Genomic DNA, 27,775 nt, shown 5'->3' with positions numbered 1-27,775 from the left:
ACCTGATTGTGGTAGTCATTTCACTCTGAATACATATATCTAATCATATTATTGTCCCCTTTAAATAAATATATTTGATTTCACTTGTCAATTACCTCAATAAACCTGGGAGGAGGGAAGGAGCAAATATGTGTGTTTTGATAGGCAAGTGAGTGGGGGGTAAATCTGAAATTATTGTTAAGAATTAGGAAGGCTTATCAAGAAATGTATTTCAATAAAAACACTCTATAGGGGTGAGCACTAGGAGAAATGTCTGGACAGGGCCATTTTTCCTTCTTCTAGTGAATGTGTGTACTTCTACTTCACATGCGTACTTCATATGATCAAAGTTCTGTGCCTGAGAATGTGGCTAAGAAGAATCTCAAAGCTGGTCTTACCAGTTATCTGGCATGGCCTTAAAAATAAGTCTCACTTACTGTACAGTGGTTATGATTATGAGCTCTAGGGTCAGACTTCCAGTTTACTTCCATGAAAATTAGATTTAATGCACGAGGCTTGCCAGGAAGCACAGTGGTAAAGAATCTGCCTGACAGTGTGGGAGATGCAAGAGACTTGAATTTGATCCCTGGGTCGGGAAGATCCCTTGGAGTAGAAAATGACAGCCCACTCCAGTGTTCTTGCCTAGAAAATTCCGTGGACAGGGGCACCTGGTGGGTTACAGTCCATGTAGCCGCAAAGAGTTGGACACGACTGAGTGAGCACACACGCATGCTATATACATTACTTTCAACAGTATATCTTGGAAAGCACTCTTTAGCAGTTCATGAAGAGTTTTATTCTTTTTACATCTGTATAACTCCATTGTGTATGTGGATATACCATTGTTTATTCAGTCAGTTCCTCTGATGAATATTTGAATTGTTCCCAATATTCTGGTATGGCAAATGATGCTGCAGTGAATAACTTTGGTGCATAATTTTGTAGTTTTGATGGAGGTGTATCTTTAGGAAAGAATCCAAGAAGTATGATTGCTGAATTAAGTGTAAAGACATGTGATTTTGGTTTTGCAAAATTGCAATTCCAATTTTACCAGTGCTATATGAGGTGGTTGTTTTTCTGCAACCTCATAAAAAAAGGTATGTTGTCAAGCTTTTATATTTTTTTAAGCTTTTCTGTTTTGCGTATACTTTTTGCATTCTTATGGATAAATTTGAACATTTCTTTTCTGTATACTTAAGGCAGTATGGTTTTATTTTCTATGAATTGTCTGTATCTTTTGCACATTTTTCTATTGTGTTTTTGGTCTTTTTCTTAAGTTTTAACAGTTCTTTTATATATACTAAGGGGGTAGTTCTTTGTGACATAAATACTTTTCTCCTAGTTTTCCACTCAGCTTTTGATTTTGTTTATTGTGTGTTTTGTATAGCATTTTAAAATATATAGGTGAATTTTGAACCTTAGTGAGAAATTATTTGCTTGCTCTGGGATTATGAAGGTATCCTCTCACAATTTCTTCAAATAATTATATGATTCTAGTCTCTCTCTTTTGAACTATGTTCCATTTAAAGTTTATTCTAATATATGGTTCTTCAATTTTATCTTTTTTATAATGGCTATCTGTAGTCACATCTTAATTTATTAAAAAGGTTTGATTTATACACAATGACTGAAAAATTTTCTTCTGCTTTCACTTAACTTTTTTCCCCCCAGTTTTTATGTTCTAGTATGCGTTTGTATTTAGATACATTTCTAATTTCCATTTGTTGTTGGGTATATTTTTATTTCATATGTTGACCTGACAATAGACCAATTTTACTAATATGTACACTACTACCTTTGTTTTAATTAAAAGCTTTTATTGTATTATCTAGTAGGGTTAGTTTCACTGTTCTTTTCTGATGTTCATACCTATTCTTGCTTGCTTACCTTTTAGTATAATGCTTAGAATTAACTTGGTATTTTCATTGACATTGTTAAATTTATACGTTAACGTGGAGGAGAACTGATTGACATCCTTCTTTTTTATTTGATTGGTCTTACTTGTGAAGAGAGATGTTTCTTTGAGTCTATGTTGGGGCTTTCAAGAGTGTTCTGAAAATTTGCTCATAGAGAATTTGAATTTTTTTGAAAATAGCTTTGTTGCAATACAGTTCACATAGTATATCATTTAATGTGTACAGGTCAATAATTTTTAGTATGTTCACAGAGTTGTTCAATCATTAGCATCTAATTGCATAATATTTTCATCACCACAGAAAGAAACCCTGTACTTATTAGCAGTCACTCCACATTTTCTTTCAACCTTCTCATTCTCCCCTACCCCTGAGCAACCATTAGTGTACATTCTGTTTTTCTGTAGGCTTTCTAATCTGTTCTTATTCAGTAAATAGAATTATATAATATGTTATCCTTTACAGCTGGTTTCTTTCACTTAGCATAATGTTTTCAAGACTCTTCCATGTTTTATCATGTATCAGTACTTAAGTTCTTTAATGCAGAATAGTATTCATTGTATGGGGGGTGGTATTCAGTCTCTCAGTGATGTCCAACTCTGTGATCCCATGGACTGCAGCGTGTCTGTTTATCATCTCCTGGAGGTTGCTCAAACTCAGGTCCAGAGAGTTGATGATGCCGTCTAGCCATCTCATCCTCTGTTACCCCCTTCTCCTCTTGCCTTCAGTCTTTCTCAGCATTAGATACTTTCACAATGAGTCGGCTCTTGAAATTCAGGTAGTTAAATATTGGAACTTCTGCTTTAGTATCAGTCCTTCCAATGAACATTAAGGGTTGATTTCCTTTAGGATTGACTGGTTTGATCTCCTTGACTCCCAGAGACTCTGAAGAGTATTCTCCAGCACCACATTTCAAAAGCATCAATTCTTTGGCACTCAGCCTTCTTTATGGTCCAACTCTCACATCCATACGTGACTTTTGACCTATTTGTATTTTAGAATCTATAATGTGTCTCTTACAGACAGCATATAGTTGGATTCTGTGTTGTTTTCTTTAATCCAGTCTGTCAGTCTCTATCTTTGATAGGTTATTTAGCCCATTCATATTTAATGTTACTGTTGGTGTAGTTGGATTTACATCTTCCACATTTTGTCTCTTTATTTTCTGTGTCTCATGTCTTCTTTTGTTCTCTTGTGTTTTTACTGGTTTCTTTTGAGTTCAGCAGACACTTTTGTGTATAACATTTAAACTTCTTTAATTAATTTTTCTCTATATTTTTTGAAGTTATTTTCCTAGTAATTCTCAAGTGGTTAGCATATACAGTTTAAAAATTTATACTAACTTAATTCCATGACAAAGAGAAACATTATTCTTGTATATCTATATTCTTATTCCTTTTTTGGGTGGCTGCTATTAGTGTTTTTCTCATCTGTGAGTTGCTTGTGATTAAATGAAGTTTAATGAGACACTATCATATTTAGAAATCCAAATATTGAGGCTTTTATTTTTAATATGAAGTTCACATCCACAATTTTGTCCCTTTTGTAATGCAGTAATTTTAAGTAATGAATGATGCTTCTTTCCTTTAGGTTACACCTGTATTTGAGGATTGGACTACTATTGATTGGTATCGATTTTTCTGTTTATGGGAGAAGTTGCCAGCTTCTATGAAACGGGTGGCAGAGCTAGTAGGAGTTGAAGAAGGGTTCTTGGCTCGCTGTGTGAAAGGAAATTTAGTAGCCAGAACTGAGAGACAGCACCGACAAGTGGCCATCCATAAAAGGTAAATATCAAGGAGCCTGGACTATTCTGTTTTTAACACAGTATTGGATATACAACAGATGTCCAGTTTTGACTGAATATAGTAAAATTTTCAACTTCTTGTACTTACTAAATTTATTGATATTTTAGTTTCTTCTTTGTAGCTTATAAGAAGCTATTGTATATTGAGACTTTTTAAAGTAGAACATTTAATTACTTCTTCCCATAAAGAAGATGTGAATCAAAACTGCCAACTTAGTGTGGCTTCATTTAAGGATATGGTTTGTACTTCCCTTAGAAGTGATTCATTACCAGTAGAGAAGAGCCATTTGAAAGATTTCAGGTGGATAAATTATATAGGCTTTAGCTTTTTTGAAATACAATAAAATTGCTTCTCTTAAAGCAGTAGTTTCATATTATTTACGTCATGCTGCTGCTGCTAAGTCACTTCAGTCGTGTCCGACTCTGTGCGACCCCATCCCTGGGATTCTCCAGGCAAGAACACTGGAGTGGGTTGCCATTTCCTTCTCCAATGCATAAAAGTGAAAAGTGAACATGAAGTCGCTCAGTCGTGTCCGACTCTTAGTGACCCCATAGACCGCAGCCTACCAGGCTCCTCTGTCCATGGGATTTTCTAGGCAAGAGTTTTGGAGTGGGGTGCCATTGCCTTCTCCTATTTATGTATACTCAAGTGTAAATTTTGTAAGGATTATATACAAATACATATAATCCAAATATACTTGGATGATTTGTGGCACAATTGCTTTTCACATCAAAAGGCAATTGATTTGGTTTTTTATAACCAAATTTTGGTTGAAACATGATTCAGTGATATAACTGTATTTCAAGCATTCTTTAAAAAAATATTTGTGCCATCACCTTTCTTGAACTAAGACTCATTTCTTAAAATTAGTTAATAGTATTAAAATATGGAAGAAATCTTTTTGTCATACAGATATTAGTTTTTTGCTATAGTGCCAACATTTGTTAGAATTTACTTTTACAGCCATTGAGCTCTTTGTCCACTAATGCTATATCCTATTAAGAATCTTCTCTCTTTCTCAGAGGTGTAAACCCTCTCTTACCTTTTTTTGGTTCTTTCTTATTTCTTAGCATCTATATTGTGCTTTCATAATAAACATAAGTGACCTCTTACTGTACTTTTGGTAATTTACTTTCCAGATTTTTTACCAGTCTTGTGCTATTAGATTTAATCAGTGAAGTTCCCTTAAAGGAAATTAATCAGAAATATGGATGCAATCGTGGACAGATTCAGTCATTACAACAGTCAGCTGCTGTTTATGCAGGTCAGTTAAATAAGCATTCCCACATTTATTTAAGACTCTTTGGTTTGAGGTCAAGTTAAGATCACTTTTTTTCAAATTCTGTTTTACTGTAGGCTTCTCTAAAAGTGATGTGATCATGTCAAAGCATAATTTTGTATAGTCCCTGTCATCATCAGAACACCTCCAGCAGTGACTCCTCTGGGCTCAGTGACCCTGCTGCAGAAGACTGGCAGCTAGCTGAGTGTCTGTATCTTGGTCTCTTTCTATCTGTTAGCACCCTGATGACCATCTTTCTTCTTTCTGTTTTCTTTTTCTTTTTCTGGGGTAGGGGTCTTGAAAGAAGAAGTAGACATAATTCTCACTTGTCTTGCTTTTTTCAAGTTACTGATTAATACTTGTTATTGCAGAGGATGGCAAATGAAGAGGGATTTTTGGATTTCTATCTCACTGTTCTAAATATTATCTCTTCTCTAAGGAAATACTGGTCTTCATTAATAAAATTAAGTTCATTTTTTCTAAGGTAGGCAAACAAGGGAAGTTCTAGATTTGATTTTACTACCAAATCCGTAAGCCATTAGGAAGGCAATCCTGGGCTCCTGGAGACTGTATTTATAAGTTTCATTGTGAAGGTGTGTGCATATGTGAGGGAGTACTGAGGGAAAGATGCTGAGAGAGGGGAGTGAGAAGGGAGAGGCTTATCTTTAACTCACTGGCATCAAAGATATCAGATTACCTCTAGAATTAATGTTCTCGTAGGGAAGTGATTTTCTTAATGATTTGACACTTGGCTGCTCTGGCCTCTTTATTTTAAGAGAGTATAGCTATCAAGTTGGGCAACTTTTTTATTTTTTAAGAAAATATCAATGGGACCCTTACTCTTTGGAAATAGTCCTCTTAGCACTTGACAATTTAAATTAGTTCTCTTGTTTTCTCTAGATGGAAACCAGAGTACTTTCTTCCTTAAAATAAGGAAGAGTGAGAGAGAGAAAGAGAGGAATGAACTAGTGAGGGCTTTTGTTTGTTTTGTTTTTGTGTGCTCTGCCTCAATATTTTTGGATATAAATTTATGATTAAGAATAAACGAGATAATAGTTAATGTGTCTTGCCAACTAGCTAGGCTCTTGATATCAGTCTACTCTACTATTAATTTACACTTTGAGCCTGTTAAACTTTATAGTTCTATAGGGGAAAAAAAGAGTGAAACAAAACTACCTCTCAAGAAATAGAGAATTGGTCTAGAAAGAATTTTTAATTCAGTAATTATTCCATGAATATTCTAGGGATGATTACAGTGTTTTCCAACCGCCTGGGCTGGCACAACATGGAACTACTACTCTCCCAATTTCAGAAGCGTCTTACATTTGGCATCCAAAGGGAGCTGTGTGACCTGGTCCGGGTATCATTACTTAATGCACAGCGGGCCAGATTCCTCTATGCATCTGGTTTTCTTACTGTGGCTGATCTTGCTAGAGCAGATGTTGCTGAGGTGGAAAGTGTTCTGAAGAATGCTGCACCTTTTAAAAGGTAAGAAAATCCCCTCGTCTACATAGGTTATTAAATGAAACAGGATAATTTGTAAGTAGTAGATAATTTGTTGGACTTCCCTGGTGGCTCAGATGGTAAAGCATATTTTTCTCTTAGATAATATCATGCCATGTTTGGTATAAGTGGAAGAAAATCTGGCTACTTTTCCCCCCTCGAGGATTACTTTTTTGTGTATATGTATTTAAAATATATTTTATGACTTTAAAGGCACTGTTAAAAGTATCATAACTTTCTCCTAGAAAGACTGAGTAAAGTTAAGTTAGCAAGGCTTTCTGCTTTGATGGATTTTAGTTCTCAGTCTATATCCAGGACTCATTTTAGATTTTCCTTCAGGCAAGAACACTTTAATATTTACTCTTCTTGAATATTCTTTGGAACCCTAGTCCCTCAAAACCAGTTTATGAGAAGAGGACTCTTTGACATATATGTGTGTGTATGTGTGTGTTTAAAACTAATTCATTGAATGGGCTGGCCTCAGGATATTATCAAGGAATAGGTTATTTTCTCACCCACTTTGAGAACTCTTTGAACTCTTTGTTATATGGAATCTCAGCCAGATTCTATAGCTATTTAGGCACTTTCAAGTGTTTACAGTTTTATTTTCAGGTTTTAAAAATTTGTTCTAAATTAGAGCATTAATCTCATTTCCAGTTCAATGCTCCTTTCCTCCCACTCATTTTAAGTGCAGATGCTCTTATTTAAGAACCTTGACACAGGCTCTGAAACTTGTAACATTGGGAAGGGATGGGGGGGCATAATCAAAGGAAAGGTCTCACTGCCCAGTGCCACCTCACATCATGGGCTTTATTCTGTGCATCCGGCAGCAATGCAGGTTTGATTCTTGCAAGCTGGCCCTGGTGCAACATGCACTGCAACCAGCTATAGTGGTATAGCTGCCTCTATTTAGATTTTGAAGGATTAAATTGCCCGGAGTCTTGAGCACATGCAACGCGAGGAGAGGACTGCTACAGTGGGAGGCCCACCATGGAGTCTCCACTAGGACAGTGCCTAGTGGGGGCAGGGCCATTCCCTGTGACCCCCAGATTGGAATATCCACTGGTGTGCCGTTTTGTCACTATGGGTGTGCCTCTGGCTAAAACCTACATAGAGTATGCTTTAAAACCTACTTATAAAGGTGTTGCTCTCCTCTGGAGCCTGTGATTTTCACAGAATCTTTGAATACATTCATACTTGCTTAGAAATATGTAGTAAAAGACCTGAGGTGAAAAAATTTGTCTGTGGGAGTATCTCTGTGGTAGCAACATACCAAATATCACGCTTAACCCTTTCAGGAAGTCATCTGAAAGCAGTACACATTTTTAAAAATTTAATCAGAAGAAAGTTGTAAACACATTTTGAAATCTCTTCATTATGTTAAGGCCTTTATTGCCATGACTATGCCTCTTCTGAAAGCCCCAAATCATCATTGATCAAAAGTGACATGTAGTAATAGGACACATCAATATTATCTGCCTCCTCATGGGACACAGTGGAAAAGACACAACATTACTCCTGGAATGTTCTTATCAGAAATGTCTTCCTTGAGTTTAGCTGTAGGGAAACATCAGGCAAACCTTAATTGGGAGACATTCTACAAACTATTTGGCCTGGACTTTTCAAAAACATCATTATAAAAACAAAGACTGAGGAGCTGATTCTAATTAAAGCAGGCTAAAGAGGCATGGCAACCAAATATACCACCTTACTGGAGATTGAATTAGAAAAGGAACATAATTGGAACAATTGGTAAAATTTAAATAAGGTGTAGATTAGATACAGTGTTGTACTAATGTTAATTTTCTCAATAGAAACTAATGTATCTGGAGATTGGCCTCCCTTTCAGTGCGTGGAAAACCCATCCAGCATTCAGATTGTCTCAGATAGTTTACCATTACCAGCAGTCTGCAGCGAATTACCTTGTGCATGTATATTTTCATATTGTTGATGACATTTCTTCAGAGTTAAATTCCTAGACATGAGATTTCAGAAGGTAAGTACATATATATAGCTCTATTAGATTCCAGATTGCTCTTCAGAAAGGTCCAGCCAAGTTGCAATCTCACTAGTCTGTTACCCCTCAGCCTCACCAACAGAGGAAGTTGTTAAAAACTAACTTCAGTGTAAAACAAAATTTAAAATTCACTGAAAACTTTTGAGAGGATCTAATGCATTGGTGTTTATGATAACTATAAATAGGATAACTCCCAGTGTTTGGAGTGTGCGTCAGAGCCATAGTCCCCAAGACCCAAACCAAAGACCCTATTGAATGAGTTGCTGCCAAGTGACTTAGTGATCTCACATAATTAAGTTTCAACTTCACCAGAAGTGTCAATCCAGGTACAGTGTTAGTGTTGGTCATAGCACAGACACTTCCTGTTCAGCTAAAAGTTTATTAAGAGCTGTCTCATTATTAAGAGCCAGAGAGTCTAAGTATTTTTGTTGGATAGCTAGTGCTTTTGCAATGGAATCTGCAGTATTCCTTAAGAGTTGAGGAAATGTTCCTGATCATATTCTTCTTTGTTTTAACTTCTAATCAGAGAAGTAGGGCCCTGCCAAAGGAAGCAGTTTTTGAATTGTGAATGCCTCCTGTTAAGCCTTTTCTAGAGCAGTTATGGGTCACAGTTAGATAACCTAAGAGGCATATTCCATATGAGCCATGTAGGCTCATATAGGAGCCATGTAGACTCATATAGGAGCCATATAGGCATTCATAGACCCAAGAAGAATGATAACCACCACAGACAAAGACAAGACCTGTTGGGGCACAACCATTCCTATTAAGCAAGTACTAATAATAGATTCAATCACAGGATTGTTGCATTTACCTGTTCAAGCCGGGGACCAGTCAGGTTTTTAGTGCATGTGGGAAGAGAATCTTCTATCCTGAAACAGAGTTAACCTGAATACTAAAGGTTATCTCTTCTTAGTAATGGCTTGGGAGATAACAGATGAGGATGTTATCTTTCCAGGCCAATGTCAGAGTGAAATTAGGAAAGAAAAGGAGAAAGGGTTTCATGTTTTGCTAAAGCAAGACTTGAATCTGGTGTCTGGGTGAAAGCAGTAGACATTGATGTCAACCACTTTTCTTACTCATTGTTTTGTTTCCTGTGTTGTATGGGACCAGATGTCAGGTGGTCTTCCTTAGCTGTGAGACTTACTCAAGAGTCAATACTTCGTATAGTTTTGCCACAATGTCAATGATCAGGAGCACTTGGTAGCCTCCCTTCTCACAGGGCTCAAGGGGTGCCTTTGTTTTTAGTGATAGCTACAAAGGTGCAAGAACTTCCCTGGTGGCTCAGACAGTAAAGAATCTGCCTGAAATGTGGGAGACCTGGGTTCAATCCCTGGGTTGGGAAGATCCCCTGGAGCAGGGCATGGCAATCCACTCCAGTATTCTTACCTGGAGAATCCCCATGGACAGAGGCGCCTTGGAGGACTATAGTCCATAGGGTCATAAAGAGTTGAATACGACTGAGTGGCTAAGCGTAGCATAGCACAGCAAAAAGGTGCAAATGCAGTTTTTCTCTCTTTAATTATCCTTTTTTTTTTTTTAACCAAAGATAATGACAGTATCACAGTAAAACTAATTTGTTTGCGTTAAACTTGATCTGATTATTTAAGTGCAGCAAGAATAGTAATTAACCATGCAGGTCCTTTTTTAATACTGCTTTGCTGTAACATTGTAAACAAGGTACCAGGTTGAGAAGTAGAGTGAACTTCATCTATACTTGCCATAGTCTTTATAGATTCTGCTGCCTTTGTATGAAAGTCACATAGGTCATTTCTCTGTTACTCAGGTTCAATATCTTTAGTGTGAGCCTCAATTTGATGAGAGAGGTTTTAGAAAGTAAGTGAACAGCAGTAAGAAAATTGTTTACTTGTTGCCTATTTCTTATTGGGGTCCCAGAGGATTGTCATACACAATTTTAAGATAATGACTAGAATTATCAGTTAGAATTATGTTAGGTTATACCAAGTTTTCAGGAACTTCACACAGTTTCTGGAACACTTATATACTTATACAAATACAGCATAAAGAAGGCTTACTATTACTTCTTATTTGATAATGTTTCCCATGTGATGTACTATCAAACAAGCCTAACGTCTTTGTTCCAGAGGCCCTCTGGAAAATTTCAAAGTTAGTTTGTGGTCAAAAGACTTCATTTAAAATTTGATTTGGGGAAGTTTGTTGAAGACATCAAATTGTTTGGACACTTGCCTAAATAGGATCACACGTCAGTATGAAACAATACTTGTCTATTTAGCAGATGAAGAAAAATTAAGTATTTTATATAAGTACACTATTGATAGTAAAACTTGATTTTTAAAACCTTTATAATTATTCAGTTTTAGCCAGCTTGATTACACGTGGTAAAATCTTATCTCTCTTCAGCTTTTTGTATAACTTTAGTTTATCCTTCATAACCAGAAGCTCTAATTCAGACAAAATTACTCTCATTTCCCTTAACAAAATGCATCTTTATTACCCATGCCTTTTCTTAGCCAAGAACTCATCCTGCTTTCCTTGTGTAGGGAGATGTTTCCTTTGTTGTTTCTTGTAGCTTTAGTTACTTGTATTATAATTTGTAACCTTTGAAAACCTTAAGTTCTGGTGAAAATTTAGAAACTAAACAATTCTGGACTGCCTCTTATACTAGGATTCTGTAGCTTGGCAAATCATAAAGAGTTTATAACTTCTAGAAACATATGCTTTCTCATAGAAAAATTTCTCAGCATGGCACTGTTTACTGAAAAAAAAAAAAAAAAAAAAAAAAGCACAATATGAGAGTTGTGAGTTAAGGTTTATTTGGGACAAAATGAGAAGTATAGCCCAGAAGACAGTATTTCAGATAGCTGAGAAACTGCTCGAATGAGGTAGAGGGGAAGGTCAGTGTTACATATGATTTTAGTGAAGAGGGTGCATGCAGTTAAGCACACATTTTGGCAGAGGCTTGCTGCTAGTCATGAGGAGCAAGTGTAACCGTTAATGATTTTAGTGCTTTTCTAGGTAGGAGGAGTTGTAAGAATTGGGCCCATAAACTCTTCTAACTATTTGAAGATGTGTTCTGCCTGTTTTTTCCAGAGCACTGCATGTCTGGGAAATTCCTGATTTCTCCACCCTGAACTCCTTTCAGGGGGTGTTGAAGGTCACATCTATAGCAGCTCAGGATTTAATCCTTGTGGGGGTAGATGGAAAGTGCCTATATTTGGCATCACCAAACATGCTTACTAATAATCCCAAGTTTTATCGCTAGTTTTTCAGTAATAGGAAGCCAAAAGTAGATAAACTTACATAAAGTAATCTTTCACCTATTGTGTCTTACTTGGAATCATCTAAATGTTCAATAAATTTTCATTACTTAACCTAGTCTTGGCCGAACTTTAGAGTTTTACACTAAAAATTCAGGGAGCTTGTTTGAAAAGTTTACCTAGAAAACTTTTAATTGTCCTTTTGTTTATTTAATTTACTTGTTTTAAACCAGCGGTCCTCAACTGTTTTAGCACAAGGGACTGGTTTTGTGGAAGACAAGTTTTTTATAGACCAAGATGGGTGATGGGGGAGGTTTGGGCATGATTTAGGTGCATTATATTTATTGTACGCTTTATTTCTATTATTATTACTCGGCTTCATCGCAGATATTCAAGCATTAGATCTTAGAGTTTGAGAACCCCTTCACTAAACAATTATCTTTAGATTATACTAAACATTTTACCATGCCAAATTATTTTTCTTACTGACAAATCTGTCAGCTTAAGTAAAAGTATTATAATAATACTGATAATTCTTAAGGCAGCTCTGTTTTAATTAAATCAATAAGCTTAAATTAGCTTTTATTTATTATAGATTACCTTAGATAACATACTCTTGAAAAGCATCTGAGTTAGTTATATTCTTTAGGACTTTGGAATAGCAAATCCTTAAAACTTGTCTTTAAACCAAAAAAATAGAGCTTTTATTGTAGTCAATACTATACTTCCAAAAAATTTTAAAAAAGGATTATGCTTCTGAGGAAGATTTTTAACTCTATTTAAGTTATATATTTAATCTGGACTTGATATCATGCGTTTAGCACAAGTGATGCCATTTGGAGCCTCTAGTTTTTCTCTTTGAAAAACAGATTTTCACTTTACTAGCCAGATAGATGAAAAATTATGTCTTGGTATGGTTTTAATATGCATTTTTAAAAATGTGCAAGATGGTAAACATTTTTTTCCAATTTTGAGGATTATTTAAAGAAATATATCTGAATTATCTGGTTATGTCTTTTCCTTATGTTTCTACGAAGTTTTAGTCTTTCTCCTCTTTTTTAAAGCATCTTAGAATCTTGTCTTTTTAAAACTGATTAGGGTTCCAGCCATTCATTTGACATGTATATTTCATAAATTTTCTCAAAACTTACCAATTGTATTTTAACTTTATTGCATTATTTTTGCCATGCAGAATTTTCTTTTCATTTATTTTTTTAGCAATCTGTGTTTAATTTTTGCTCCTCAATTGTCATAGTTAGAAAGTTTTTCATACAGTGAGATTGAAGAGGTATTCACATATTTTCTTCTAATATTCATAAGTTTGCATTTACATTCCTGGTGCATTTAGAATTTAGTTTTGTGTATCGTGTTAAGCCTGGATCCAGTTTTATTTCTCAGTGGCTCTGATTTATAAAAGAGTTTATCTTTGTCCCAGTGATTTGAGATGCCACCATTACATATTAAATATCTGTATGTAATTAAGTCTATTTCTGGACTTTCTATTTTATTTATTATTCTTTCTGTCAATTAATGAGCCAGCACCATGCTTTTATTTATAAAGGCTTTATAGTGTCTTTTAATGTCTGGTAGGGTAACTTCTGTCTTACTGTTTTTCAGTATTTTCCTGGCTATTCTTGCATGCTTGCCTATATGAAACTTAAAGTGCTTTTTGATATTTTATTGGAATTGAGTTGAAATTTAATAGGAATGACTTGTCAGGAATTTTAAAATATTTTCCTCATACAGATTCTTAGGAGTTTTAGTTTTCTTCCTGCAAATTTTGTACATTTCTTGTTAAATTTATTTTTATTATATTTAATCATTATTCTGTTTTAAATTGATGGTTGTCTTCTGTGTTTTCTACATAGTTATTATTTGAGTATGTAAAGGCTATTGAGCTTTATGTATTTTTTATCCATACTTTTGTTGTTTAAATTACTTATCATTTACCATTGAATCAATTATCATTGATTCTCAGAGATTTTCCAGGTATTGTCATATCATTTGCAAATAGAGATATTTTACTTTTTCCCTAACAATTCTTGTGCTTCTGACAGATTTCTTTCGTCTAATTGAATTAGCTATTAATAATAGCACTATAAGTAATGGTAGTAGATAGTGGTAACAGAGATAGTGTAAATTTTTGCTTTATGATCCTAGTGGAAATGCGTCTGCTACCGTAATAAGATACTGGCTTTAGGATTATGATGTGTGTTTGTGTGAAAAATGAAAGTCACTTGGTCATGTCCGACTCTTTGCGACCCCATGGACTATACAATCCATGGAATTCTCCAGGCCAGAATACTGGAGCCGGTAGTCATTCCCTTCTCCAGGGGATCTTCTCAACCCGAGGTTTGAACCCAGGTCTCCCTCATTGCAGGCCGATTCTTTACCATTTGAGCTGCCAGGGAAGCCCCATGTGTGTATGTGCGATCATTTTAGGAAAATGTCCATTAATTGCAATTTTCTCAAATATTTTGTATCAGGAATGGGTATTAAATTTTGTTAAAGGGTTTTTCAGCATCAATGGAGATAGTCTTAGGTTTTTTTTTCCCCTGTTAAATCTGTTAGCATGTTATATTAGTAAGATTTCCTACTACTGAATCAATTTTATATTCCAGAATAAATTTCAGTTGGTTGTGGTATATTATTTTTTACATGATGCTGGATTCTATCTGCTAATATTGAATATGTTATACTTTTACACTGTTACCCATAAATAATATTAGTCTGTAGTTTTCATGCATGTGTTCATGTGTGTGTTTGCACTATCTTTACTTAAGTTTTGATATCATTGTTTGGTATCAGACTTGCTTCATGAAAAACAGGAAGATTTTTCCTTATTTTCAGTACTTTGGAACTGGTTAAAGTTTTGATATGATTACCTTATGAAACAATCTTGGATTGTGCCTTTTAGTGGGATTAGTTTTTTGATCAGCTTCTCTGTTTTATTTTTTCGGAAATCAGTCTCTTTAAACTTTCTACATCTAGTGGGGTCAGTTTTGGTAACCTTTCCGAATGAAATTATTTATTTCATCTGGAGTTTCAAATATATTTTCATAGAGATCTGTAAATAAGTCTGTTAGGAATTTAAAATATTTCTTCCATTTTTCTATTTTGATTTGTTACTTTGTAAGTTTCTACTTTCTTTACTTTCTTTTTTTTCCTTGATCAGATCAACTTGTGGTCTATTTTGTAAATTGAAAAAATCAAATATTTTGTTTTACTGATGAGGTCTACTAAAAAAAAATCTATCTCATTCATTCCTTATTTTTGAATTTTATTACTTCCCACTGCTTTCTTTTGTTTTACTTTGTCATACTTTTTCTAGTTACTTTGTTGAACTAAAAATTTAATTTATTGACATTTATGTTTTTATTGATAAATAAAATGCTGCATTTAAAATTTTGATACTATAAATTTAGTACTGTGAATTTTCCTATGGTCACTTATTTTAAATGTAGCCAGAGATCTGATATTTAAGGCTTTCATTATTTTCTTTATAGGAATTATGGAATTTGCTTATTTTCCCTTTTTGGCTGGGTGGAAGTTCCTTTTTTGTCGTTAGTAATTTCTAGTTTTATTGCATTGTAATCTAAGTGTGTTTTATAACATTTCTCCATTATGAAATTCACTAACAGTTTGTTTCCTAATATAGAATATGGTCAATACAAACTGTATAGATATATTCTCTATAATAAAAATAAAATGATATATTTTCACAAAATCTACCTTATTATGTTAATTATGTCTTATTCATTCCCCAATGCCAGTACTTCATCTTTCTTTGAATTATTTATTAAAGTCTACCAGTTGTTGGTGTACTTCTCTCTTTGTCTCCTTGCATCTCTTCCAGTATTTGCTGACTGGTTGTTTAATTTAGAGTGTAACTATTCATAGTAAATATGACTGATAGATAATTATCTTTATTGTGCTTTTGGTTTTGAGCATTAAATTATACCCTTCTTGGAGTGCCTCTCACTGTTTTCTTCTTGTTTCCCTTTGCCTGGAAATTCCTTTTCCCATCCCTTTATTTTTAGCCTTCTTGAATCACTTTGGTTTAGATGTACTTTTTGTGTACCGCATTGAGTTGTAGTAGTGTTTTGCTTTCTGATACAAATTAAAAATCTTTTTCTGTGTGTGTGTGCTTTGAAAATTTAAAATGTAATTCCTCATTTTAATTTTTTAATAATTAAAAATAACAAATGAACATCTGAAGATCTTTTTAATAGATAATGTAATTCTGCTCACATTGATTGATACGGATGTCTGGTGTAAATTCTCTCAAATTATTTTATAATTATGTATTATGTAATGTTTGCTATGTTTCTTTATCTAAGGGTACTTTTTGGTGCTTTATTTTTAAATTTAGAAAGGTGTATAGTTTTGTTTTATTGGGTACCTTTTATTATCTGGTTTGTTAAGATTTTAATTGTATTCCATAATTCCTATCTGTTGCTTTAACAGCAGTCACTGACATTGAACTTACTTTAGCTTTCTTTTACCCTTTACCTTTTCCTTCCATTTTCAAAGTGCATTATTTCTACCTTATCTCAATATATATATTTTGTACATTAATTTTTCACCTTTGTCTCCTTGTAGGGGTAGGAATGGAAGATTAATATAACCTACATTTTTAGTTATTCAGATTTTTACCATCGTTCTTACTGCTGAGGCGTTCCTTCCTCTCTTTGAACAGATGAAACTTATCCTCTAGTAGATTTAGATTTCATGAGGAGGGCTTATATAATATAGAATTCTCTAAGTTCTTGTATGTTTAAAATCATTTTTTCATAACCTTAATATTTGAAGCACATCTTGGTTGGATGGCCTATACTTTCTTTTATTGGGTTTTTTGAAAATGTTATCTCTTTGCTTTGTATGCTGTTTTTGAGATTTCTGATGGGAGTATGATTCTTTTGCCCTTCCAGTTATGTAGGCCTTGAGGTTTATTTTCCATATCTTTGAAGTTTGATAGTTTTACTAGGTGTTTTAACTATTTCTTTGGAACAAAGTACTTAAGTTAGTGTCTTAAAAGCAACTAGTATTATGTATTATCTCAGAGTTTCTCCAAGTCATGAACTTGGGAGTAACTTTCCTCATAGCTCTGGTTTGAGTTTCTCATAGGGTTGTAGTCATCTGAAGGATTGACTTAGATCTGCTTTTAAGATAACTCACACACATGCTGGCAATTTGGTGTTCAATTCTACACATGAGCTTCTCCATAGAGCTTCATGACACCCTTATGCGTTGATGTTTGGCTTCCCTTAAAGTGATTGATCCAAGAGAGAGCAAAATGGAAGCTGCAGTGTCTTTTATGGCCTAGCCTCAGTTTTTTAATTGTGGATGAGACGCTAAATTGGTCCTTGTTCTTCTTTCTTCACTAGAAATAGAAATTTCTTGGCTTCCATAATGTTTATGGAAAATTAAGTTTTCCTTATCCTGTTCGTCTTCTCTTGATGATATTTCAGTTACATATATGTTTGACTATTCAGGGTGTAGAATCTATTATTTTACTATGAAGAGCACTGATATTTTATCAGTCAGTTAGCTTGGTTGAGCTCAAACTTTTCTAGGCAGTAGCTCAAATCTCTGTTCAGTTGTGTAGACTTTTACCTGGCTGCTTGGAGTCTGCATACACTTGCATAGTTTTGATGTCAGCTAGATATTTGGGCAGAATTTATATGAAAATTTTTTGGTTCTCCTCTGTATCTCTCAGTTCTGAATTCTTTTGCTTCATTTTGTATCTCTTGTAGTTACTCTGAGCTCTGTTTCACATTCTATCGATAAACTCTAGTTTTCCATTTAAGGACTCTGTCTTAGTGAGGCCTTCCCTGATGATGCTATTTAAAAATTGCAGAGCCACTCATACATTTCTGGTGCTTCATTTTTTTTTTTTTTTTTACCACAACTGTTACCTATCAACAGTTAACACAGTATGTGTTTTAACGTTTTTTTAATTTTCTGATTTCCCCAATTAGAATGTAAGTTCTTTGAGAGTATATACTTTCCTCTTGTTCAGTGCTATTTCTTCAGTTCCTAGAAAAGCTCGATTGATACTTAATAAATACTTTATTAATGAATGAATCAATGCATTAATTAATTTCATTCCTATCTCTTGTATAGTACTCGAAAGGCAGTGGATGAGGAAGAGGAAGCAGTTGAAGAGCGTCGAAATATGCGAACTATTTGGGTGACAGGCAGAAAAGGTTTAAGTGAAAGGGAAGCAGCAACCCTTATAGTAGAAGAAGCCAGAATGATTCTGCAGCAGGACTTAGTTGAAATGGGACTGCAATGGAATCTACATTCCTTTTTGAATTCTGATACACACTCATTGACCAGCAGTGAGTCAGAAGTAAAAGAACACAAACTTATATCTCAAACTAAGAGTTCTTATAAAAGATTAACATCAAAGAAAAAAAGTGACACAATATTTAGTGATTCTGTTAATCACTTACCAGATACCATGCAAGATTTAGATAAAAGTAGAGAGCATACAGATTCCTTTTATTGTAAATTTCAGGATGGGCATCAAGAGTGTCATCATTCCATTTCCAGAGCAAAAAAACAGGCTTTTTTGAGTATTAAGAAAGGAAAGCTAGGAACGTCTCTGAATAAGGGGAAAGCAAGCACTTCGAAAGTTGTTCAGACTCTCTCATCAGGGAAAACAAAAAAAGAAGCTTTAAATTTTAGCTCAGAAAAGATGAGTACAACCTCTCAATCTTGGAAACATGGTAGGCATCGAAAACGATCCAGAGACAGTAGCCCTGTGAAAGACACAAAGATGCGTAGAATCAATTTACAAGAACGGACTATGTCTAATTCTATTCATTGTGAAGACTCTTTTACTTTAGATGAGACGAGTATGGAATTTAGAAGTCCAGAGCCATTTGCTAAAAACATATCTTTCTGTGCTGACAGAAGATATAACATAATACCATTGGCATCACAAACAGAACAAAGTTGTTCAAAGAACAATAAAATACCTAATGATATTCTTGGGGAACACTTTATTACAGGATCTCAGAGTAAACATGTGATTCAAGTCACTAGTGTGGTCAGTGAAAATGGAAGAGGATTAGCTGTTGAATCAGAAAAAAAAAATAAAGTGGTGACACAAAGTGATTCAAAAATCCAGAATGTTTATGTGAAACACCATGATACCCATCCAGTTAACCAGTGCCTGGAAAAACAGTTTAATAAAGAGACAGACACTCACACCAAACTGAATAAAACAATAGCAAAACAAATACCCTGTGAGACACACAGCAATTATATGAATAGAGACTCAAATGTTATTATGAAATGTGAAAGTACCAAGTTAAATGCTGAGGAAAATAAATCAAGTAATTTTAAGGCATCAGGAGATATCATAAGCAGCACTGAGACACCCAGTGAAGTACATCTACCAAGTGGAGCATTTGGTAAATTAGGAGGCCAGCCTGAGAATATTCTAAATACTCCTGGAGTACAAGGAAAAACAGATGCTTATGCAGCAGACAGAACTAAAAATAATCATGTTTCTGACTTAGGTTTAGTTCTCTGTGATCTCGAAGATAGTTTTTACCTGGATACTCAGTCAGAGAAAATAATTCAGCAGATAGCAACTGAAAATGCCAACCAAGAAGGACCCAAGGACACCAACCTGGCAACAGGGATGATTGAGAAGAACCTAGACAAACAGACCTCAATGAGCTCCTTTCAGAAAGAGACTCATGTTGCTTTTCCAAGTGAACAGCATTCACTAGGAATGACAGATCATTTGAAACGTAAGACTGTAGATGTTGTGAAGCAAAGCAGTGATTCACATGAGGTCGGTAACCTGACTCCAGAAAGCCCAATTTTTTACTCTCCAATACTAGTAGGGGAAAATGGCCCATGTTTTAAAGGCAGTGAACTTTCTGTTACTGACTCCCAATTAAATAGTTTTCTTCAAGGTTATCAGACACAAGAAGCTATGAAGCCAGTTATACCTGTGGTTCCTCAAAAGATAACTCCTACTGATGCAGAAGTAGAATGTCTGCCAGTTCCTGAAACAAGTTTGAATTTGAGTGGTAGTTTACTGTTTGACAGTTTCAGTGAAGACTACCTTGTAAAAGAACAACGACCTGATGGACAAGGAAAAGAACACCTTCCTTCTGAAATAACATCAGTCCGTTTTGATGATTCTCTGTGTCTACAACCAGAGGGCATAATTAAAAAACCAGATATGAATGAGAATCAAGATAATCAGCAGCCATTATCTTGTTTCAGTGATGAGTCTATTATATTTTCAGAAATCGATTCTGTCCAGATGGTTGCAGCTTTGGACAATGTAGACATATTTCCTGTCCAAGAGAAACATAATACTGCAGAATCTCTAAAAATGCTGAAACTGAGTGATCCAGTGACTGTAGGTAATGATTATTCCCAAAGAGAAGTAATTGGAGGAGATAAAGATAAAAGGTCTCAAAAATCCAAGTTAACTGGCACAAGACAAGATAATTCATTTCTGTGGTCAGGAGCATCATTTGATTTAAGTCCAGGACTGCAAAGGATTTTAGACCAAGTGTCTAGTCCTCTAGAAAATGAAAAGCTAAAATTAACTGCTACAGACTTGCCCGGTTTGAATGGAGAAAATGCAGAGGTAAATGACAGACATGAAGTGACTTCAAATATGGAGCCAAATCAACTACAAGGAATTCCATTTTCCCCTAAAATTGTAGTAAGAGGCGATATTGAGGCACTACAGAATGATGTTATTCATGGTGAAAACTCCCTCTTGCCTTGTAAAGAAAACTGTATAATTCATGATAATGGACTCATTCCTCCTACACCTATTCCTTCTGATTCTAAGTTGACATTTCCAGATATTCTTGGAACATCTGTGAAACTTAAGAAAATTAGTAATGGTTTTAAACTTGGTGAAAGTTCTTCGTTTGGCTCACCTTCCAATAATAAAAACCATGATTTACATCCAGGGAGTAGAAATGGTTTTAAAGATAACAGTTCTATTAGAGACACAAGTTTTTCACCGCAGTTACTGCAGAATGGGTCACAGTTAACTCTAGCCTCATGCAGTCCTGAAAGTTTGGCCATCATTGATGTAGCAAGTGACCAAACTCTCTTTCAAACATTCATGAAGGAATGGCAAAGCAAAACTCGATTCTCCATCTCACTGGCTTGTGAAAAGATCAGTAATTTGACATCTTCTAAAAGTGCTACTATTGGTGGTATGTTTAAGCAAGGTAAGATTTTTTAAAAAAATCTTTTACATTTGTATGTAAAATAGTGTGACTGAGACTTTGCAGAATTGGATATTAAATGTAATAAATTTGTTCAAAGTTTAATAAGTTTCTCCTGTGTAGGTTTACATGTAGAACAGCCTTACTGTTCAGAGCAACTTGTTTAATAATAATAGCCCTCTGGTATAAGAGATGGGGGACATCTGGACACGGGAGTAGGAGAGCTGAGCAGTGAGGACAAGAGCTCAAAGCTGGTAGACTGAAAAAGTGCAGACCACTAGGACACTGTTTGTTCCTCTGGCTCTGATCAGTTGTTGTGCCTGGGGTCTATCAGTCCTGTGTCTGCCTCCTTCCAAGTGGGCCAGAGAGCCCATCTGAACAGCCTTGCTATCGCAGCTCCACATAGGAGTTCTATACCAGTGTTGTCTCCCAAGACACTGACCCAGCAGCCGAGCTTATTGCTACTGGAGACACCACAGCTGGTGTGTCTGGTTCAGAGGCCAGAATTAGAGCAGTGTTTGATGCTTGGCTCTGCCAGGAACCTGTCTCTCAAATAGCAGCTCGCTCTTCTGTGCCATTCTGGGCTTTGCCCTGGCTGAGGCCATAGGGCTTTTCTGTTTGGTTGTCTTGCTCATCTCTTTATTTTCTGAGGCTCTATGGAAGTTTCTCGTACATATCTGCTGCTTTAGCTCTTGGTCATGCCTGGCGTTAGTGTGAAGTGTGCTGAGCTTTACCATTAAACACATTTCTCTTAAGAAATCATATATATATATACATATATATGTAATAATCATATATATATAATGTATTAGTTTGCGTATGTAAAGTTTAAGATGTATATTTTGAATATGGTTCAGCTTTTTTATGGCACCATAATGATATGGTTTTAATTAATTAAAATATAACTGATTTGCACTATTGAATTAGTTTTGGGTATACAGTGATTTGGGTATATAGTGATGCAGTTTTTTATAGATTATACTCCATTTAATGTAATTGTAAAATAATGGTCCTATTTCCCTTTGCTGTATAGTATATTCTTAGAGCTGACTTATACATTGTCGTTTGTACTAATTAATCTTCTACTGCTACCCCTCAAACCTCCTTTTCCTCAATCACTGATTTATTCTCTTTATCTGTGAGTCTGTTTATCTTTAGTTATATTCATTTGTTTAATTCTTTAGGTTCCACATATAAATGATAATATACAGTATTTATCTTTCTGTCTGACTTATTTTACTCAGGTCCATTCATGTTGTTGGAAATGGCAGACATGATGCCCATGAATTATTTTCTCTTAAACTGTAATATCCTTACTCACTTATGTCATAACAGGAGTACATAACAATTAGGCACTATATTTTCACAGTGTGTATTAGCTATGTTTTCCAAGACTTATCTCAAGTAGAATTTATACCTCCACTGATAGTCATGAATTCCATACTGCAGTGTTGAGCACAAAGCCTCACAGGACTCTTCCAGGTTTTCAGAGAATTAAAACTTTTGGTCAAATAATACCATGTATTCCTGTCTTATTTCATGACAGTAATGATGCAGTATTATGGGGGATAGCTGTAGTCAGCTTGACAACATGTTGTGGAAATCAAAGATTTGATGAAATTTCTTAAATCTCTGTATTTATGAATGAATTTGTTCATAGAGTTCTAAGTATTTGATACTCAATTCAGGAAGCATATGTGTTAATGACAAGTTTTATTACTTTGAATGTTCATTAGCTCTTTCTGTTTTTCATACAACAAATAAAATTGAGTACATTTCCTGTGCTAGCAGTTAGAAAGATTAAAAACATTCACTTAAATTTAACAAATATGTACCAGTTATTTTCCAGATATTGGGGATATAGTTGTAAATAAGATAGATTAGTTGTTGACCTAATATTTTTGACCAATGTCTTTGGAATGGAAGATGTATTATTTTAGGGAAAATGTTGACTGCATATACAAAATCATACCTAATTTTTAACTAAGAACTAAGACTTTTGGTTTCTCTAAGTGTTAAAAACTCTTGGAGTTACCAAGTGTTAGAAGTTGCTGAGTTTGCTGTAAAATTTTTGTGGTGTGCAAGTGGTCTTTTATTTTTGAGTTATAAAAATTCTAAAAGCAGCTTTTGAAAAACTTGAAGTTAATTGTAAACTTAGTCATTATTACAGATCTCTTTTTAAGAAGTCTTTGGTAGATTTTTGATAGTGACAATTATCTTAATTGATGGAATGCCTAGAAAGATCTTATAAACATCTAAAAAATGACTATTCATATAAAGCAAATTGTAGGGGATCTGAAAAATTTGATTATCAAATGGTTTTTATTATCATATTTAATGTTCAATTTAATGACTTTTAGAGATTTTTAACTATTTCACTTTGAATTTACATAGTTAGTTTCCCTCAAGAAGCCTCTATTAGAGATGATGGATTTCCTGTCAAAGATTGTGATGACATGTTGGTGGTTGGGCTTGCAGTATGCTGGGGTGGAAAAGATGCTTACTATTTTTCACTGCAGAAGGAACAAAAGCATTCTGGTAAGTAACCACTATTTCTCTAAGTTATTATATAATTTTAATTCAACCTCTATGAGGATAGTCACATTTTTGTTGAAATAGTCTCCTGATACTTACCTAGACTTTATTTTTAGTAATAAGAAAGACTTTTTCATTTTTAAAAAAATCCTGGCTATTGTTTACGTTATTTCACATATTAATTGGAATAATGTTTTAAGAAGCACCCACCAATACCCCCATTCTCCCTTCTGCTTGTCACATGGAGCTATTAATACTATGTTTTCTTTTGGGGGGCACTGGAGCCTTAAGGACTTGCTGGCCACCTAGAAAATTTGTCTGAAGACTGGATCAAAGCAGTTTCTTTACAGGCTTTTTTCCTCCTGTTTGGTATATCTGGAACTCATTTAGAAGCAGTGATGAGCTAGACATCGACAGTAGTTGAATCACACAGCCTTTGGAGAAGCCTTATAGTTAAAAGGATATGATCTAGAAATAATTTGTGAGCTGATTATGGTGGTTGGATACCTAGTTGATTATTAGGTTTTAGGAGCAGAATTAATAGGAGCAGAATTAATAAGGAAACATTTTAAAAGATTCTGTATAACGTCTATTCCTGAGTAAGCATGAAATATTTTCAGTTGTTTTGTAGGAAAACATCTTATAGTGAGTAGTTACTTGAACTTCTTTTATTTTAGATGTAGTTTTATACATCCATACTAAACTTCTTTGTAATATTAGTTCCTTTTTAAAAAATTTACTTTCAAATAACTTTTTTGTCATTTCAATTCACATTCTGAGAAATGTAGATTTATTCTTATAATCTTAATGTTTAGAATTTTCTCCCACCTAATTAGAGCTCATTCCTGTTGAGCTATTTCAAATCCTAAAAGATGATGCTGTGAAAGTGCTGCACTCAATATGCCAGCAAATTTGGAAAACTCAGCAGTGGCCACAGGACTGGAAAAGGTCAGTTTTCATTCCAATCCCAAAGAAAGGAAATGCCAAAGAATGCCCAAACTACTGCACAATTGCACTCATTTCACACGCTAGTAGAGTAATGCTCAAAATTCTCCAAGTCAGGCTTCAGCAATACGTGAACCGTGAACTTCCAGATGTTCAAGCTGGTTTTAGAAAAGGCAGAGGAACCAGAGATCAAATTGCCAACATCCGCTGGATCATCAAAAAAGCAAGAGTTCCAGAAAAACATCTATTTCTGCTTTATTGACTATGCCAAAGCCTTTGACTGTGTGGATCACAATAAACTGTGGAAAATTCTTCAAGAGATGGGCATACCAGACCACCTGACCTGCCTCTTGAGAAACCTGTATGCAGGTCAGAAAGCAACAGTTAGAACTGGACATGGAACAGCAGACTGGTCTCAGAAAGGAAAAGGAGTACATCAAGGCTGCATATGGAGAAAGAAATGGCAGCCCACTCCAGTATTCTTGCCTAGAGAATCCTGTGGACAGAGGAGCCTGGTGGGCTGCTGTCCATAGGGTAACATAGAGTCAGACACGACTGAAGCAACTTAGCATGCATGCATGCAAGGCTGTATATTGTCACCCTGCTTATTTAACTTATATGCAGAATACATCATGAGAAACGCTGGGCTGGATGAAGCACAAGCTGGAATCAAGATTGCTGGGAGAAATATTAATAACCTCAGATATGCAGATAACACCATCCTTATGGCAGAAAGTGAAGAAGAACTAAAGAGCCTCTTGATGAAAGTAAAAGAGGAGAGTGAAAACGTTGGCTTAAAGCTCAACATTCAGAAAACTAAGAACATGGTCCCATCACTTCATGGCAAATAGATGGGGAAACAGTGGCTGACTTTATTTTTTTGGGCTCCAAAATCACTGCAGATGGTGATTGCAGCCATGAAATTAAAAGATGCTTCCTCCTTGGAAGGAAAGTTATGACCAACCTAGACAGCATATTAAAAAGCAGAGACATTACTTTGCCAACAAAGGTCTGTCTGGTCAAGGCTATGGTTTTTCCAGTAGTTATGTATGGATGTGAGAGTTGGACAGTAAAGAAAGCTGAGCACTGAAAAATTGATGCTTTTGAACTGTGGTGTTGGAGAAGACTCTTGAGAGTCTGTTGGACTGCAAGGAGTTTGAACCAGTCCATCCTAAAGGAGATCAGTTTTGGGTGTTCATTGGGAGGACTGATGTTAAAGCTGAAACTCCAGTACTTTGGCCACCTGATGTGAAGAGCTGACTCATTGGAAAAGACCCTGGTGCTTGGGAATGATTGAGGGCAGGAGGAGAAGGGGACGAAAGAGAATGAGATGGTTGGATGGCATCACCGACTCAATGGACTTGAGTTTTGGTAGGCTCCAGGAGTTGGTGAGGGCCAGGGAGGCCTTGGCGTGCTGCAGTTCATGAGATCTCAAGAAGTTGGACATGACTAAGCGACTGAACTGAACTGGACTGAATTAGGGCATTATAAATCACCTAGCCCAAACCTTAATTTTTAGATTACAAAACACTGCATCCAGGCCAACATGACCTGGATAATAAGGTCATGCCGAACTAAACTCTGATGCTTTTGAGTTTTTTTCAATCTTAGCACTAAAGATTGCTACTTCAAATGAATGTGTGTACTTTTTGCCTTAATTATTTTTTTCTTTTTTTTTTTTAAGAAATTAGTGCCAGTTTGATCCCACCTTCTCTAGATCCAGCCCTGACTGTGAAGGATAGATTGTGGCACCTTCAATCTTGCTTTCACAAGAAATCTGATAAAGAACGTTCTGTTATCATCTATGACTTCATCCGGAGTTATAAAATTCTTCTTCTGTCTTGTGGCATCTCCCTGGAACAAAGTTGTGAAGATCCTAAGGTTTCTTGTCTTATTTAAACAATTTTTGTAATGTTTAGAATTAATTCTTAAATGACTTGGTATTTATGAAGCTTCAACACTGCAGCTTAAGTAGTTTCAGGTAGTCACTCCTTTGTCCAGTAATCGCATTCATCCAGAACAGATTATTATTAACACCAGATGCCTCTGTGTAGATAAAAACAGAGATGTTATAAATTCTAAGAACTGAAGTCATACCTTTTTCAGAGGCTTAAAAAGTTTTCATTTTGGTCATATGTTCTAAATTTTCTCTCATAGTAAGTTAGAAATGAAAGGGGAACTGTCAGATTTAGATACATGTTAGCAGGATATTTTAAATATCCATGAGGATAGAGGCAGAAAATAGTAAAAGCGTATATAGATATAAGAGATCACAAAGGATAGTAGTTAGAGGCCATTTAGCATAGGGATAAATGGCCTTATTAACCCATGAGAACTTTTCCATATAATAGCAAATTGATACACTGTTTATAAAGATGATTGAGTTATTAAGGAAAGAGTAACTAGTTATTGTAATATACACTTATATGATTATACATAAACATATAATGCACTTTCAGAAGACATTTATCTATTGGATCATAGCCCTGAAAGGGATATCATTTTTTCCCCCTTTTTGAGACTAGAATACATGAGGTATGTGGAATATTAATTGAATTGAGATATGATATTAATTGATTGTTACCAATATAGTCAATGATAATAAGATAATTTTTTAGCTTCTTTAGCTTTTTTGGCAGAGATTTTTGAGGGCATTGGGGCTTCCCTGGTAGCTCAGCTGGTAAAGAATCCTCCTGCAATGCAGGAGACCCCAGTTTGATTCCTGTATCGGGAAGATCCGCTGGAGAAGGGATAGGCCACCCTCTCCAGTATTCTTGGGCTTCCCTGGTGACTCCGCTGGTAAAGAATCTGCCTGCAGTGCAGGAGACCTGGCTTTGATCCATGGGTTGGGAAAATCCCCTGGAGAAGGGAACAGCTACCGACTCCAGTATTCTGGCCTGGAGAATTCCATGGACTGTGTAGTCCACAGGGTTGCAAAGCGTTGGACACAACTGAGTGACTTTTACTTCACTTTGAAGGCATTATCAGGTAAACTAATGACACTGTCTTTTCTATATTTCAAACCAGACTTTGTTTGTGTGATACATTTCATATAGTTTCTAAACTGACTTTTTACTGGATATAAAAGGTTATTATTTAATTTTGATGTTTCAGAGTCCAAAATGAGAATATGGGTAATATGAGCTTCTTAAAGCTACAGTAGCTTCCCAGATTTATATAGCAACTTTGGTGTAAACCATTTGAAATATTCCATACTTGGTTTTACTAATCATAGCATTTTTGATGTAAGAGAAACTATTAATTTGTAAAATTTCACTTTTATAAGAAACATTTACCAACTTTTACATCAGACTCTCTTATTCAGTACCTCTAAAA

General features: G+C 35.2%; 1 protein-coding gene across 7 annotated transcripts in view; it reads left to right on the top strand.

Annotated features, from left to right (window-relative positions):
* Window positions 1-27,775, top strand: part of POLQ (DNA polymerase theta) — a 143,972-nt gene that overhangs the window by 76,164 nt on the left and 40,033 nt on the right. For all 7 annotated transcript variants that reach the window (XM_065943523.1, XM_065943522.1, XM_065943525.1 and 4 more), the window contains 6 exons: window positions 3,483-3,676; window positions 4,837-4,961; window positions 6,221-6,464; window positions 17,862-20,962; window positions 23,354-23,497; window positions 26,124-26,320. In XM_065943523.1, coding sequence (XP_065799595.1) covers window positions 3,483-3,676; window positions 4,837-4,961; window positions 6,221-6,464; window positions 17,862-20,962; window positions 23,354-23,497; window positions 26,124-26,320 — 4,005 coding nt within the window. The remainder of the gene's footprint in view (window positions 1-3,482; window positions 3,677-4,836; window positions 4,962-6,220; window positions 6,465-17,861; window positions 20,963-23,353; window positions 23,498-26,123; window positions 26,321-27,775) is intronic.

The sequence above is a fragment of the Muntiacus reevesi genome, chromosome 8 (genome assembly GCF_963930625.1).
Source record: "Muntiacus reevesi chromosome 8, mMunRee1.1, whole genome shotgun sequence".
Taxonomy (NCBI): domain Eukaryota; kingdom Metazoa; phylum Chordata; class Mammalia; order Artiodactyla; family Cervidae; genus Muntiacus; species Muntiacus reevesi.
The sequence above is the reverse complement of the archived record's forward strand: the minus strand, read 5'-3'. Positions and strand labels throughout refer to the sequence as shown.